Source organism: Tenrec ecaudatus, chromosome 9 (assembly GCF_050624435.1).
Source record: "Tenrec ecaudatus isolate mTenEca1 chromosome 9, mTenEca1.hap1, whole genome shotgun sequence".
Lineage (NCBI taxonomy): Eukaryota > Metazoa > Chordata > Mammalia > Afrosoricida > Tenrecidae > Tenrec > Tenrec ecaudatus.
In genome coordinates, this window is record NC_134538.1 from 91,834,861 (window position 1) to 91,851,683 (window position 16,823).

The 16,823-nt window shown below is 41.8% G+C and overlaps 1 protein-coding gene across 1 annotated transcript in view; it reads left to right on the top strand.

Moving 5' to 3' along the window:
• The window catches only part of CRPPA (CDP-L-ribitol pyrophosphorylase A), a 304,763-nt gene that overhangs the window by 31,255 nt on the left and 256,685 nt on the right, over nt 1-16,823 (top strand). The window contains exon 3 of the mRNA XM_075558343.1: nt 9,027-9,176. Coding sequence (XP_075414458.1) covers nt 9,027-9,176 — 150 coding nt within the window. The remainder of the gene's footprint in view (nt 1-9,026; nt 9,177-16,823) is intronic.

The window sequence follows — 16,823 nt, forward strand, 5'->3', positions numbered from 1 at the left end:
CCTTTAAAGTCCAACTCTTTCTGGTAGCTAGTCACCTTAGGTTGCTTCACCCACCTTCAGTGATCTCTGGGCAAGTGTCTCTGGGCAAGTATTGGCTAGAGCCAGGTTAAGGACATTTAAGTGTTCAGGTCATGTAAGTATAGGAGCAGGTGATTCGAGAAGGTTTTTGTTTGTTTGCTTTTTTGAGGGAAAGTTCAAAGAAAAGAGAAAGGCAATGATTTCCCAAGACTATTGCAGAGATATGACTTGATTTTCTTAAAAAAAATAGGAACCTTCAGAGAAGTATAAAACCCTTATATTTCTGTACTGAATATATTGCTTATTAATAGATTCTCAACCAAATAAATTAATAAAAAGGAGATTGAAAATATTCTGTTATTAAAATATAAAATAGTTAAAATACCACAGTTCTAGTGATGAACTTAGAAATGCTGTTCTTTAAATCTTTTTCTTTTTTATTTTAAAATCATTTATTGGGGCTCATACAATGCTTATCACAATCCATACATACATCAATTATGTAAAGCACATTTGTACATTCATTACCCTCATCATTCTCAAAACATTTGCTCTCCACTTAAACCCTTGAAATCAGCTCCTCATTTTGTCCTCTTTCCCTGTTCCCCCTCCCTCATGAACCCTTGATAATTTGTACATTATTATTTTGTCATATCTTACACTGTCTGACGTCTCCCTTCATCCATTTTTCTGTTGTTTTTTTCTCCCAGGGAGGAGGTTATATGTAGATCCCTGTAATCAGTTTCCCTTACCACCCCACCCTCCCTCTACCCTCTGGTATCGCCACTCTTACCACTGGTCCTAAAGAGATCATCCGCCCTGGATTCCCTATGTTTCCAGTTCCAATGTGTACCACTGTACCTCCTCTGGTCTAGCCAGATTTGTAAGGTAGAATTGAGATCATGATAGTGGAGGTGGGGGTGGGGAGGAAGCATTTAGGAACTAGAGGAAAGTTGTATGTTTCATCGTTGCTACACTGCACCCAACTGGCTCATCTCCCCGCAACCCTTCTGTAAGGGGATGTCCAGTTGCCTACAGATGGGCTTTGGGTCCCCACTCTGCACTCCCCCTCATTCACAATGATAGGAGTTTTTGTTCTTTGATGCCTGATAACTGATCCCTTCGGCACCTCGTGATCACACAGGGTGGTGTGCTTCTTCCATGTGGGCTTTGTTGCTTCTCAGCAAGATGGCTGTGTGTTTACCTTCAAGTCTTTAAGACCGTAGATGCTATATCTTTTGATAGCCGAGCTCCATCAGTTTTCTACACCACATTTGCTTATCCTCCCACTTTGTCTTCAGTGATTGTGTCGGGAAGGTGAGCATCATGGAATGTCAGTTTAATAGAACCAAATATTCTTGCGTTGAGGGAGTGCTTGAGTGGAGGTGCAATGTCCATCTGCTACCTTAACACTAAGCCTATAAATATATGCACATAGATCTATTTCCCCATCCTCGTATACAAATATATTTATGTATGCACATTCCTTTATTTAGACCTCTATAAATGCCCTTTGCCTCCTAACTCTTACCTCTATTTCCTTTTACTTTCTTCTTCTCCCACTCTCATGCTCAGTCTTCATTTGGGTTTCAGTAATTCCTCTGAGTTACGTTACCCTTGATCACGCCCTACCAGGCCTCCTACACCCTCCTCACCACTGATTTGGATCACTTGTTGTTCCCTTGTCCCTGGGTTTGTTAATGCCACTTCCTTTCACCCCAACTCCCCTCTCCCATGTCCCCCCAGAACTATCAATCCCATTGTTTTCCCCTCCAGATTGTTCATCCAGCCTATCTTATTTAGTCAGACCTGCAGAGATACTAACATGCACAAAAACAAGACAGAGCAAAACCAAGCAATAAAAGAAAACAATACAACAACCACACAATCCAATGATTAAAGAAAACCAAAACCAAAACAAAAAAACCCACAACATCAAGAAAGAAAAGCTTGTAATTAGTTCAAGGACTGTTGGTTTGCCATTAGGAGTATTTTTCGGTCAAGTCTGATGGGGTGCCAAACCCTGGCCCCAAAGTCTATTTTTGGTATTCCTGGGGGACTTCGTTGCTTGGCTCCCCTTGCTGTTCTGTTCCATGCCCTTAGTGTTTTGCCTTGGTGTGGTCGGATCAGATTGGGTGTAGTTTCCACACTGTGACTCCAGTGTTGTTCCCTGTAGGGCTAGGGGTCAGTGAGGAATGTCGTGTCTCATAGTAGGGCCAGCCATATGGTTCTGTCTGTGGATTGGCTGCTCTGAGCGGGAATCTCGTCCTCAAGGCTTGGTGGGCCAGGCTATGCTCCACTCTCTCTTCCTCCCCCTTCATTTGTGTCCTAGTGCTCTGATCAGACATGTCCCTCTTCCTGAGCTGCAGACTCAGTGCTGTCCTCTTAAGTAAATTCTTCTATGGGGAGGAGTAGATGTCCACGTAGTTGAAAGTGGGGTCGCTCCCTCAGACCTTTTTCTTAGCAGTCGTTCTTTACAGACAATTTATCTAACTAAAATTGAGAAGAATATGGTAGATTAGCTTGAGAGACAAATAATCATCGAGGTGCTGTTCAGCGTCCATTCAGAGGTTCATAGGCTATGACTCAAGGCGATCAACCTATAATACAGGTCCCCGGAAAGGGTCATCATGCTTGACGAAGTGGGTCAGTAAGAAAGAGGGTGACTGACCCTCCATGAGATGGAATGACACAGTGGCTGCAACAGTGGGCTCAAGGCTCAAGCACAAGAGCTACGACGATGTTTTCATTCTGCTGAACCTGGGGTCCCTATGAGTTGGAACCAACTTGAAGGCATCTACGAACATCATCAGAATGATATTTCATATAAAAAACCTTACCAGTAGCATATTTTGGAGGCACCCTACCAGCTTTGTCTATACTGTGTCTTAATTTTGATCCTATGAATCTCAGAAAATATCGTGTAATTGAAGATTTATTCAGTGTTAGTAATAGAATCTTTCTTCTATATCTTCTGATAAGACCCATAGTCTTTGTGTCAATTCCGACTCTCAGCAACTCAACTTTGCCTGATTGTCAGTGTCTACGGGAACGGAAAGTGTCCTCTTTCTTGCTGCTTATGAAGGAATAGAATGCATTTAAAGGAGTTCATTCTTCTTGTGACCTCTTTTCTTGGACCTTTTGTTTGGTGGGTCCTCTGAGGATGACTGTCCTTCTGTGCTTTCAAAGACCACTTTTCTTGGCTGATTTTTTCACTGTCATAGACAAGCATTCTTGGATCTTACTAAGTCAACCTTCCTGGTAGCGTTGGTGGTGCCATTGGCTAACACTGGACAGCTAACTGCCTGCCTGCAAGGCTGCTCCGAGGGAGACAGCTGCAGCTGTCTGCTCTCCAAGAAGTACAAGGCCTTGGAAACCCTACATAGCAGTGATATGAGTCAGAGATGACTCCTTGACGATGGTTAGGAGGTAGGTTCCGTAATAGCGACGGAGCCCTGGTGGCATAGGGAGTTACAGCTATGACCAGCACATCCATAACTGAACAATGAGGACGTTTCTTCCCATGAAGATGCGCAGTCTCCCAAACTCTAGGGATCTGTTCTAGTCTGTCCGGCAGGGTCACAGGTAGTCAGAGTCGGGCTGCACGGTCATCTGGTGGGACCATAGTGCTCTCTGACATCTAGATGGTTTTTGCTCTTGAGAAGCCCATTTTCAGTAATTATAATGAGAACCTATAAATATGTAGGTTTTCATTTTTAAAAATAACCTTTGAAAAGAGAAAACATATAAGACAAACCCAAGTATAATAATGAATTGGATAACTCCATGTCCCTAGCTGGTCTAAGGAAGCGAGCATCCCAGTAACGCTCGCTTCTGGTCTATTCCCTGATCGGAATGGTGCTCACAGCACTCTTGCTTTTGGGGCAGGCATCCCTCCATAATGTACTCACTATGTGTGTGTGTGTTTTAACTCAGCTCTTGCATGTATTTCCCCTGAATTTTCTCTTTTACATAATATAGTTGGGAGGGTGTTTTCATGTGAATCAAATGGGCTCACACATAACAGTGTTTTAGAGGATAGCAGTGGATCAGGCAGTGTTTTTGTCTGTTGTAAGAGGAAGTACCCCTGTGCCTCCCACCCCCCAAACCGAAATTGGAATTGCACTGGGCAGAGCGTTGCTTCATAGCACGCATTTTTACCCCCACTTGGAGAGCTTCAAGTGAGCCCATCCAGGGGCATCTCCTGGGCAGGTTCTCTCTTGTCACAGTGAATTTTTTTCATAAAAGAGGTTTTACTGGAAACTCTTTTTTTTTTTTTTGTGATGACTGATTTAAGAGAACAGCATGCGGCTGTGAAGTTTTATTTCCTGCTCGGGGGGAAAAATGCCGCAGAAACCGTTGTGATGTTGAACACAATTTATAAGGACAGCAGTATGGGAAAAACTCAAGTGTACGAGTGCTTTTCTCATTTCCAAAAAGGTGAAATGTCGATGGCTGACAAACCTTGTTCTGGATGTCTGTCCAGAGGACTCTCTCCTGATCTTCGTGAGCAGCTCTCCTGTTTGATGAAGAAGGCTGTCGCATCTAGAGAGGAACAGAAAGGCTCATTCTGATCGAGAGTCGAATTCACCGATCGGCTCGATACTATGAAATGAAGAGTCTTCCCTCCTAATTGGAAATATGAATCATTCAGTCTCTGCCCTGCTTGCATAAATTTGTATACGTATTTGAGCAATAAAATCACGATTTAATTACAAAAAATGAGAAAGAAAGAAAAATAGAACGAAGAACATTGCTCTAGAGCAGTTCTTGAGTAGTTGGATGGAATATCAGTACAGAAGCAGAGCTACTGGCCCTTCAATAGGAGGTGGGACAGTCTATTCAGAGTAACGTGAAGTGAGGCAGGACACATGGTTCCCATAGAGGCATGTAGGTGTTGTGACATTGGGAGGATGGGGAGCGTGTTGGGGTGGGGGGATCCTGGTGGCATGGTGGTTATGAATTGGGTTACTAACTGCAAGATCGGTTTGTAAGCCACCAGGTGCTCTTCAGGGCAAGGTGGGACTACTCTTGTGAGTGGTTACAGGCTCAGAAACTCACAGGGGCAGTTATACCCTGTCCCATAGGGTGACCATGAGTTTTAACTGACTGATGCCAGGGATGTAGACTTTTTCAGTGAAATATGAAAACCTGAGACTGAAGAAGTAGGTGAAAGGCTGTGTTGATGGAGAAAGGAAAAGAACGTATACATCAATAATTATGTTTTTATTGTGCTGACTCAATTCGTTCCTTCTCTTGCTCTTAAATGAAAACTTTGAGATATGCTCCATGCACTATTACAATTAACAAATTGAAGTCGTTTTTAGTTTATTAACAGAGTCAAGCAGTTACCTTCGCATTCTATTTTAGAACATTTTTATCACTCTCCCCACCCCCCCAAAGTAATCCTACATTCATTCGTGTAGAGCACTAGTGGTGTCATGGTCACATGTTCGGCTGCTGGCGGTGAGGACCCAGCAGTCCCTGTGCCTGTGAAGGTGTCCAGCTAGCTGCAAACTGGGATGACTTGAGGGCGATAGGTTTGGGCTGATGTTGACTAGTTGGCATTTATCTTTGCTCCCCAATATTTCAGTCCTAGGCAATGTTCCCAGCACAGGTCTACTCCCTGTTTCGATAAATGTGCCCATTCAAGGCATTTTGAATACTTTGTAGAAAAAGTGCCATACAAGATGGAGTCTCCTGTGACTGGCTTTGTTCACATCACGTTGTGAAGGTTTATCCATGTTGTTACCTGTATTTGAATTTTAATCCCTTTTATTGCCAGTTAATTTCCATAGTATTTGCATAGAATAGTTAAACCACATTCAAATTTATTCTGTATCTACATATATATAATTAAATTTGCCTTTGAACTACGTTTAAGGATAAAATCAAAAGACTTTAATTACATTAACTACTTTGTGAACCCTCACCCCTCCTATTTCCAAAACTTTTCATTGCTCCAACCTTAAATTTTGTGCTTACTTTGCAATGACATTCAAGTTCTTCTCCCAATGAACTCCTAATCCGCTTCTTCATATATAAATTTGATTTATGAAATATGAGAACTGATTTAAAGACAATTGAAACATTTCATCATACGTGAAATACCGGAGGTGATTCGGCATCTGTGCCAAGACATGTGGAAGCCAGCTTAAGCGATGGGACGGGATCCATATTCGAACCCATTCCAAAGAAAGGTGGTCCAAAAATGCTGAGATTGTCAAATAATATCATTAATATTGCATACAAGTAGATTATTGATGAAGATAATTCGACAGTAGTTGCAGCAGAATATTGACAGATGACTGCCAGAAATTCAAGCTGGCTTCAGAGGAAGATAGGGAATTAGTGCTCAGATTGGATAGATCTTGGCTGGCATGAGACATTGCCAGAGAGATCTTTACCTTGAGATCTTTTTGAGTATGGAAAACATGCAACTGTGTGGATCATAGTGGATTACGGATACCATTGTGAGGATTAGGAATTCCAGGACACTTCATTATGCTCATGGGCAGCCTTTTCACACATTGACTAAGATGGAGTCATTCAAATAAAACAGAGGTTCCCAAACTTATTTGGCCTGCCACCCCATTTATGAGAAGATTTGGTGAAGTGCCTACCTTAGAAACAACGTTATAAGGCAAATTTAGTATGACAGCCATCCTTGAGTGGCCCGGATATGGCATGATAATGGGGCTCCCTTAACAGTAAAGGGAACATTTTGACAGACGGGGAGGTTTATCTTTCCCTAAAGTTCAGATGCAGCCACTACATCAGAACAATTGAAACCAAGGGGCATTTTGCCCAAGGCAGGGTGACACGGAGGTCATGTTTGAAGATAATTTTCCCCCCATAGGAATTCGAGCAAGACCTAAATTCATTTTTATTTCGATTGTTGTTGAGTCTCATTTGGGGGATCTTAAGGGATGTGCCTGTTTCCTTAATTATCGAATGTGTGAATTAAACCTCGAAGGGCACACTCATTAGTTAATTTGCACTTCATTTAGGTTCTTTTGCAATAGTCCTTTCCCCCCTCTCAACTCTGTCCAGGGAATACCAACTGTATCTTAGCATCCTTCTTGAGTGTTTGCTTCAATGGTCTGTGATGGACAGTGATTTGAACCTATGAGGAAAAAATATTATTTACAATCCTTGGATCACATAGTTTGGTGTGCTTCTTCCACATGGACTTATATGACACCTCACTGAAATAGCTGCTTGTTTTTTTTTGCATTCTTTTTTTTTTTAACAATTTATTGGAGCTCATACAATTCTTATCACAGTTCATACATATACATACATCAATTGTATAAAGCACATCTGTACAGTCTTTGCCCTAATCATTTTTTTTCCTCTTTTCTTTTTTTACATTTTATTAGGGACTCACAACTCTTATCACAATCCATACATATACATACATCAATTGTATAAAGCACATCCATAATATAGCTGCTTGTTTAAAAAGAAACCTTTCACACAGAAGAAGCTATTCTTCTTCTTCTTTTTTAAAGTTGTATTGCAACATCATCCATATATCATACAATTCAATAGTTCAATCATATCAAGAATTCCCACAATTTTAGAACACTTTATTCTTCCTTTTATGGTTAAATCAATTTGAAATGAGTTCCGTAATCACAATCAAAATCAGTTCTAGTGATCTTCCCACTTCCTACATACATTAAAAAAATTGTTAATTGAGAATTGATACCTACATCATAGATCAATTAAATTGAGCAGAATTATGTGTTTGCTCCCACAATCAGTTTCCAAGCATTCCTTTTCTTCATGGAGTCCTTGACACCGTCTCCCCCTCACCACCACCCAGACCCCTACCGTAGGTTCGTCGATGCTGGGTTTCATATACTGAAAAGCAAAAAAACCCATATAACAGTTCTTTAAGAGGGTGACCCCCAGTGACCTAACACCTTTGACATATACCTTAATAGGTCAAAATCAAAACACCAAGCCAAACTAAACCAAACCAAACAAACCAAAAATACAGGAAACTTCGGAAACCAGATGCAGCATGCATCACAGAGAGGAGCTGCTGACAGTTTAAATGTTCGAGTCAACTGTATGCCGTTGCTTGTCTATACTCAACACCCCAGTGCCCTCTGTTTAGTAACCGCTATCTTCCTATCCCGCCGTCGTGGAGAGAGGGAGTTCACCGCAAGTTCATTTCCTTTGTAGTTCCCCAAATGGGTCTTAGCTCCCACCTGTCATCCATAGCCCTCTGCAAACCATCTTCTCACAATGTAGGCTCTGAATCCCTCCTTCGACTTCAGATTGCTTCATAGTTTTTGGGGGACTGTGTGCTTCTTCCATGTGGACTTAGTTGACATCTCACTTAGAGGGCTGCTTGTTTGGAGACAAGCTTTTAACCCTCCAGATGCTATTTTATCTAATAGCCAGGTACCATCTAATTTCTTCCCCATATTTTGAGAAGGTATTCTTTTTGATAGCCAGGCGTCAATGAAATCCAGGATAGGTAAATCTATAGTGCCAGTACCTGGATTAATGGTCCCTTGAGGGGCCGGTGGGGGGTGGGGTGGCAGGGGAATTATGGGAAAATGGGAAGCTAATAACAATGAGCAAAGACTGAAGAAAATATTCTGAAACTGATTGTGGTGTGGATTGTACAGCTCTCCTTGATGTGATTGAACTACTGAATTGTGTGTTATGCCAATTATATGTCAATGAAACTGTTGGGCAAAAAAAGAACAAATGAAGAAATAATTCTACCTTTTACTATATGAAACTGTAATACTATGAGGTTGAATTTGACCTAAAATAATGTTTTGATTTGTGAACCCAAGAAACAGTAGTTTAAATATTTCCTTGCAGTGGTTTGTTGAAGTTATAAGTAAGATCTGATTTCATAAATTAGATACTGCTTTTATCTTTAAACCAATTTCTAGGTGAAGTAAATGTATTTTCCTCTCTCTCTGTCTCTCTCCTCCTCCTCCTTCTTCTTCATCCGTTTGCTTTGTTTTATTCTTCAGGCAGCAGGAGCAATTCGACCTCTGGTATCTACTGTCATCAGTCCATCTGCTGATGGTTGCTTAGACCACTCACTAGAGAGAGCCAGATACAAAGCTAGTGAAATGCCGCAGGCTTTTCTATTTGATGTGATCTACAAAGCATATGAGCAGGTAAGAATCTGGACTTTTGGAAAAAGCTACTGTGTTTCAGGTCCCTGAGAGCACCCCCACATTAGGTTATTTGCTAGAAACATCTATGAGAGTCAGCATTTGGATGTGATTGCACTGACGGCTGAGCTTTATTACAGTGAACGAGTGAGGGTACACAGCTGCATCATATGGGGAACAGCGCAGATGGAGTCTGGACAATCCATATGCAAACTTCCTTATGGTCTCTGCCCCCTATGAAGAGGCACAGAACATACCCTCTCCCAGCAGTGTGACGTAGGAACATGTGTGCCATATTTCTGCCCAGGGAGGCCCATTAGAGACTTAGTCCCGAAGGTTTTTTGGGGGTTGTCTTCATCGATGTCTTCGTCTCGCACGTAGAAAAAGTTCAGTTTTCCAGAAGGAAAGCAGGTGTTTACCCTACGCTGTTTTGCTTGCACAATGTGGGCACAAGGAACATCCCATCGGTAGCCCATTGACGAGGAGCACGCCCACATTCCCAGACGCTAGCCAAGGGCTTTCCTTGTGAGTGGGCCTTCTAAGAGTGATAGTCAAAGGACTCTTTAGATGGAAAGGTGGAAGAGTCAGTTCAGCACTGGGTAGTTCCACACCACTCTCTGGATGAAAGTGAGGCTTTCCCAAGAGTTACTGTCTCAGAAACTCACAGGTGCAGTTATACTCGGTCCTAGGGCAGGGGATTTTATTTTTAGGGTTTTTATTTAGACAAACATTCGTTTGGTGAAAAGTAAGTGCCTTTAAAAACAAATTCAGGGATACTTTTCATTTTTAGGTTTTATTGGGTTACCTTTGTTTTGTTTCTCATTTCTTGGCAACCTTTTATAATATTTATATGCATTTCACTGACACCATTTGCATATATATTCAGTAACTATTTCTTCAATGTCAGATATTGAACTTGTTAGAAATGTGGTCAGTTGAAGTGACTTCTGCCGTGCGTGGCTGGTAGCAGGTACTCAGTAACCAGTTCTAGGAGTATGTGAGAATGGTAACATGAATGTGGACACGGGCATCGGAGTACTTGCGCACATTTCCGAGAGGCGAGTTAATCACACACATACATTACACGCCAATAGGAAACCCTGTTGGTGAAGCAATTAGCTGCTATGGAGAAAGTCCCCCAGCTCCCTGAGAGAAAACACCTGGTGATGTGTTCCCATACAGACTGACGTCTAGGAAGCCCGGTGGGCTGCACAGTGCTGTCCTCTAGGGCCCCCGTGAGCAGGAGTTCAGTTGACGGCACACAGCGCAGCATCCTGACTTGTCTATCCCTCTGTTGTTAAAATGAGATTGAGTAGATTGGAAATGTATCTCAAGGAAAGACTAGTTCACAAGGGTTTGTATCATTTTCCAACAATAGTACATTGGAATATAGGGATTTACCTTTAGGATTTGGTCATACATGTTAGGCTTTTATAAATTTCTTTGACTTTTGTACTTAGATGTTCTATTTTGTTCAATCTACTAAATAAATCTTATGGAATTAGGTTATCATCTGCCACATTTCTTGAGGATTTCGCAAGAATTGGTTCACCTTAAGATACATATTTATAATAGGGATAAGAGAAATACATGATAACTACCTATGTTGGAGACGAAAATTTGACTGCAACCTCGCGATTTTCACCAAACCCATTCTGACTCAGGGATCCTACAGAAGGCGTGGGGCTCCTCCAAGGGCGTCCAAGGCTGCAGGCTTCATGGAAGCGCATTCCTCCACCTTTCTCCTGCGCATTGACTGAGGGGCGCCCCCTGCCAGCCTTTCAGTTAGAAGCCAAGTATGTGCCTGAGGGCTTTCTTGATTCTTACATTAGAATCGTCTAAGGAATTAAGCCCGGGAACTAAACTGGTTTTTGCAAGTGTGGCCAGAGCAGCAGCAGCACACTGGCGCTCTTGTTAAAAAGGGAAGTTCTGACTTCCCCCCCATTATTGAATTAGAAACTCGGGGTGGGGATCAGCACTCCGTGTTAGCAAGCACTCCTTCCAGCTGCTTTTGTCGGGGAGCCATTGGGTCCGTCTGAACCCTACCAACCCTCTGCGTCACAGAACGCACCACTTCAAGGTCCTGTGCCAGCCTCACGGTTGATCTCTGCCTGGCACCCACTGTTGCTGCCCCTGTGTAGCCATGTCTTTGAGGGCTCTCCTTGTCCGGGCCCCTCCACTTTACCAAGCACGATTCCCTCTAGACACTGATCTCTCCTGACAGCACCTCCAAAACAGGTATGATGAAGTCTCGTCACCCTTGCCTTAAGAACCCTGCCTATACTTCTTCCAAGACAGACCTTCTTGTCCTTTTGGTGTGTTCTACATTCTGCATCGACACTTCAGGGCACATTCCTTGATTCTTCCTCAGTCTTCCTTACACCAAGGCATGGAGCAGGTCCAGCCTCGTCCTCAAAGTAATATCCTTGCTTTTCAACACTCTCCCATGGTCTTGTGCAGCAGATTCACTCAATGCTACTCTGGCTGTTGGTTCCATGAGTATTGGTTGTAGATCCAAGCAAGATAGTATCCTCGACATCCGCAATATATTCTCCATTTATCATGATGTTACCTGTTGGTCCAGGTATAAAGGTTTTGGTCTTCTTTACATTGAGTTGTGATTTACACTGAAGGCTACAGTCCTTGATCTTTATCAGCAAGGGCTTTAAGTCCTCCTCACTTTCAGCAAGCAAGGTTGTGTCATCTGCACATCACATGCAGGTTGTGAATAAACCTTCCTCCAATCCCAATGCTGTCACCTTCTTAATATAAGTCAGTTTCTCTCAGGACTTGCTCGGCATGCAGATAGCCTAAATATGGTGAGAGGATATAACCTGAAGCACACCTTTTCTGATTTTAGACCATGTAGTATTCTCTTGTTCTGTTCGCGCAACTCTCTTGATCCATATCCAAATTCTGCATGAGCCCAGTGAAATGTTCTGGAATTATCATTCTTCTTATGGCTATGCATGTTTGTTACGATGTACAGATGCCTGGGAATAGTCAATAAAACACCAATATACAACCTTCTGGCAACAGCAATGATATCCTTTGTTCCACGTCCTCCTCTGAATCCAGCTTGGACTTATGGCAGCTGTCAGTGTCCTGCTGCAATCATTGTTGGATGATTTTCAGCAAAATTTTACTTGCACATGATATCAGTGAAATTGTTCTGTGCTCTGAGCATTCTGTTGGGTCACCTTTCTTTGGAATGGGAACAAATCTGGATCTCTTCCAGTCAGTTGGTCAAATAACTCTATTCTAAATTTCATTTCATCGAGAAGTGAGTGCTCCCATGCACCACCAGCTTGTTGAAGCATTTCCATTGGTGTTTCATTAGTTCTTGGAGCTTTTTGGCTCATGCTTTCAGAGCAGGTTGAACTTTTCCCTTCAGCATCATTGGTTCTTTCTCATATGCTACCTCCTGAAATGGGGGGATGTCGACTAGCTATTTTTGGTACTTACTCGACTGGAACTTACATATGAGCAGTGGCTGGTCTGTCCCACAACCAGCTTTGTCCTGGGTGTTGGCTGCTGCTATTGAGCTTCTCCATTGTCTCTTCTACAGATGGAATCCATTTGATGTTTTTGTATTTTATCTGTAAAAGTCGACGTGTATAGTGCATCAAACCTGTTGTTTGCTGGTGTCACTGAGTTGGTTCCAATTTATAGCTATCTGTGTATAATAACTAGAAGCATGTCCCTGTCCTATGCCAGCCTTACTCTTGCTGTTATATTTGAGCCCGTTCTGACAGCCACCGTGTCAAATGCTCTCCTTGATGGTCTTCCTCTTTTTGATCAAAGCTCTATGTTACCAAGTGTGTTATCTCTTTCTAAGGGTCTTATCTCTCCTGGTAACCATCTTGCCATTTTAGCCTCTAAGGCGCACCCTGGCTATACGTCCTTCAGTAGATTTGTTTGTTCTTTTGGTAATCCTCAGTAGAGCCGTATATAGTCGAGGATAAGCCGACCTGAATGTCAGCCGAGGCACCTAATTTTACCACAAAAACTGCATTAAAAGTGTGCTGAAAAAACTCAGCTTATACATGAGTATGTACAACTCTTTTAATATTCTTTACCAATACCGTAATTAAGATGCATCAGTTCTTCAGATCCAGTAGTTGTTTACTACATGTTATTGAGAGAATTAAAAATAACCCACTCTCTTAAAGGAAGCTTTAAATAGTATAAAATATGAGAGGCTTTTTCAGAAGGCTTTGCATTCTGAAATTTGTTTCAGAAAAATTTGTTTTATTATGTACCGTGGGGGGGGGGAGTATATTATTGTCATTTTAGAGACTAATATTACCAATGTTTTCAAATCATAAGCAGATATGAATATCTCTACTTACCTGAATTAGACAATTAAAAAATGCAGTGTACATACAATCCAACTGCGAGTGTCTGTAAGAATAGAAGACAAACAAAAAGGAAGGAAACTCAATCTGAGTTTGTTGAGAAGAATTGAAAAACACGAGTCTTTCCTTCTTTCCTGTGGCTTGTCCTACATTGTACAGGGAAAATGGGACCTGGGTGGGGGCTGGGAGTCAGTCTGGGAGATTACTGGACATTTCTCTTATGTTTGTGTGTTTTCTCTTAAGAAAGTTCCTGGTGAGGAATGGCATGCATGAGAAGAGTCGTACAATGGAAACACCTCTTCTGTAATAGGCAGTAGGTTCCCTTGGAGGTGTCAAGAGTTGATTTTTGTTTCCTCTTCCAAAATCCTGATCTCTTCGTTACAGCATTTAACAAGAGAAACTGACTTTGGAATACATGGAAATGTAATAAGAGATATGGTGTCTTTTCCTCCCGATTTGTACCACAGGACTTTGCCTCTCACTCATCTTACATTGGATGTTGATTTCTGGAGGAAGTTACAGAGGTGTTATAGATTGGAAATTTTGAGAAGCTTTATAGGTGGATACTAAAGGATTGCTAATAACTGAGAGTAGTCAAACATCAGCCTTGTGTATCCTAAGAGCTGACAGACCCAGTTATCCAGGTATCATTAATCTGACGTTCTCATTCAGCTAAGGATGGCAGACTATTGACTACTAAGCCATTCCCTGTGGCAGTATGAGTATTCATTGTCACAGCAATGAACTTGTAAAGTAGGCTTGGGAAGAGACGCCATTGTCAAGTGTGTGTGTGTGTGTGGGGGGGGGGGTGTCGTTCAAATGAAGAATCTTTGATTCATTGCAATCTTCAGGTGAATGGCTTCTTCCAGAAGCAGGTGATGAGACAGGTTGAAGTTTGACGACTTAAGTTTAGTTCTCTGGTCTTTAGACAAATTTATACAGTAGGTATATCAGCTTTTGAGTGGTAGTTTGGCACTCATGGCTCAAGGAAATCCATTTCTTTGACAAATCTAAGAACTTGAACTCATTATATATGTTTTTAAATTCATTTTATATTAGAATATTTGTAGAATGGTAGAAACATGTGGTGAGTTATTTGATATGTTGATGACATGTTTTAATCATGAAGGAATATGGATTTAAAAAACTTTAGAATTTAGTTCACAACATTCTCACACGTTGTACTTGTTTTGTTTTGCAAATAAATTAATGAAAAATATTTTTCGTAGCCATCCTAATTTCAAGCTTCTTGTCTGTGGTAAGGGCTACTGTGGTAATGTGGTTAAACTTGGGGCTGTGGGTCTAGGGTGGAGTGGCCAGGAAAGAAACACGAGTCAAATTTGAAAGACGGAAGTAAGTGGAAGCCATTTATCTCCAAAGGTGTTTTTACTGTTAGAAGGGTAATTGGCAGACGCAGAGGTGCCTCCTAAGTTCCACCTCTCCTCACTGTCAGCATGCAGAGTTCTTATCTGTGTTGTCTTTCTGACTGACTGACGCTCTGGCCTCATCACCAGGCACTTCTCAAGGTGGTGGCATCTACAAGGCTGCACCTGTTTCCTCCAGACTTCTCCAGTCTCCTTTGGGAGAGGGAAGTGCTTGGTGTCTGTTGCGGATTCACAAATCAGTGGTAACTCCTCTGATTCTGAAAGGAGACTTCAGTCCTCCTCTTTCCCATAGTCGTGTAAGGTCAAATTCTTTTCTTTCCTATCACACACACTCAGAGTGGCCCTCTATTCCAGACCGATCCAACACCTAATTCATTTGTGAAAGTTTGAAAAACAATGTGCTCATTTAGGTGTCATATAAGCAACTCTTATGATTAAAAAATAATTACTAAAGCTTTTAGTTTTTAGAAAACAGTTTTTTTGAAAGATGCACATACTTTTTATAAGGTAATGCTTTTTAGTGGTGTTTAATGCCAAAGTTGCTTTACTTTGTACTATAGTATCTTTCTTGGGTGTATCGAAGAATTATTCATTACCAAGGGAACTCGAAGGAAAGTTTTGCTTTGCAGTGGTTCCGGCAGGGTTTTGGTGTTGGTCTGCTGCCTAAAAACAATGAAAAGACACTTCATGGGTAGAAATATTGCTAACTGCCTACTTTTCTGAAAGTTGGCATGTCTAAGAGCCCCCTCTGTTGTATAAATTAGTCATGTGTGTTATTTTGTGTTATCTGTACCCTTCAGGATTATGTGCACTTCTGAGCAGACTTAAATATCATGGACTTCTCACAGTAAACAGCTGCACATGATTTCAAAGCTTATCTCATAATTTTATGGACATTCTTATTTTGGGACATTTGAACCTTGAAAAGGTGGTTGATATTTCAAGTTAAGAGCTAAAGGGACTTAAAAAAAGTTACCCATTATTTGGGTTACTATTAGAAACATTTTATGTATACTTTTGAGTGAACTTGATTTCTTTTAAGATTGCTTGTGTTCCTAGCGGAAATCATTGCTTTTCACTGAGAATATTTTAGACATTGCTTTACTGTTTTTTATGTGCGTTATTTTTTATGCAGTTTATTTGAATTGTTGACTGTTGTGGCGGCCATCCACATCTTAAGCCTTACGATCTTGCTTTCAGTTGCTGTGCAGTTGACTCTGACACACGGAGACCCCGTGGGACCTTTGGGTTGTTTCACACTCAGACCAGCCATGTAACACTAGCAGTCACACTACTGTGGCCTGAACAGTAAAACAATGACTGGTTCTTAATTGGCGTTGAATTGATTCTGACTCCCTGTGTCCCTGTAGGTTCAGACGTGCCTGGCTTCATTGGGATTCAAGACGTGACCTTTTGGCAGCAGATCATTAGGCCCGTCTGGGTGGGTTTGAACAGTCAACCTTTCGGCTAGTAGTTCAGTGATTCACTGTATTTGCTACTTCAAACCAAACTCGCTGCCATCGACTCAATTCCGACTCCCGGTGACCCTGTAGGACGGAGGAGAAGTGCCTCTGTGGGCTCTGAGACTCGAAGTCTGTGGGAGTAAAAACCCTGTCTTTCTCCCAGTCATGGGGCTTTGAACTGCCGACCGTGGAGTTAGCAGTCAAACCAGTAACCACTGTGCTATTTGTGCCACCCAGGGATTCCTCTGTAAATTGTGAGACTTTCTGCTTCCACAGGAGACTTACAGCCTCAAATATCCAAAGGTGCTCTTCCACTATGTCCTGCAGGGCTGCTACGAATCAGAATCAGGATGGCAGTCAGTTTGATTTTATGTTGGTCCTGTGTGTTGATTGCAATTCTTATTCGAAAATCGCTTCTGTTATATTTAAGCTTCTACTCACCTC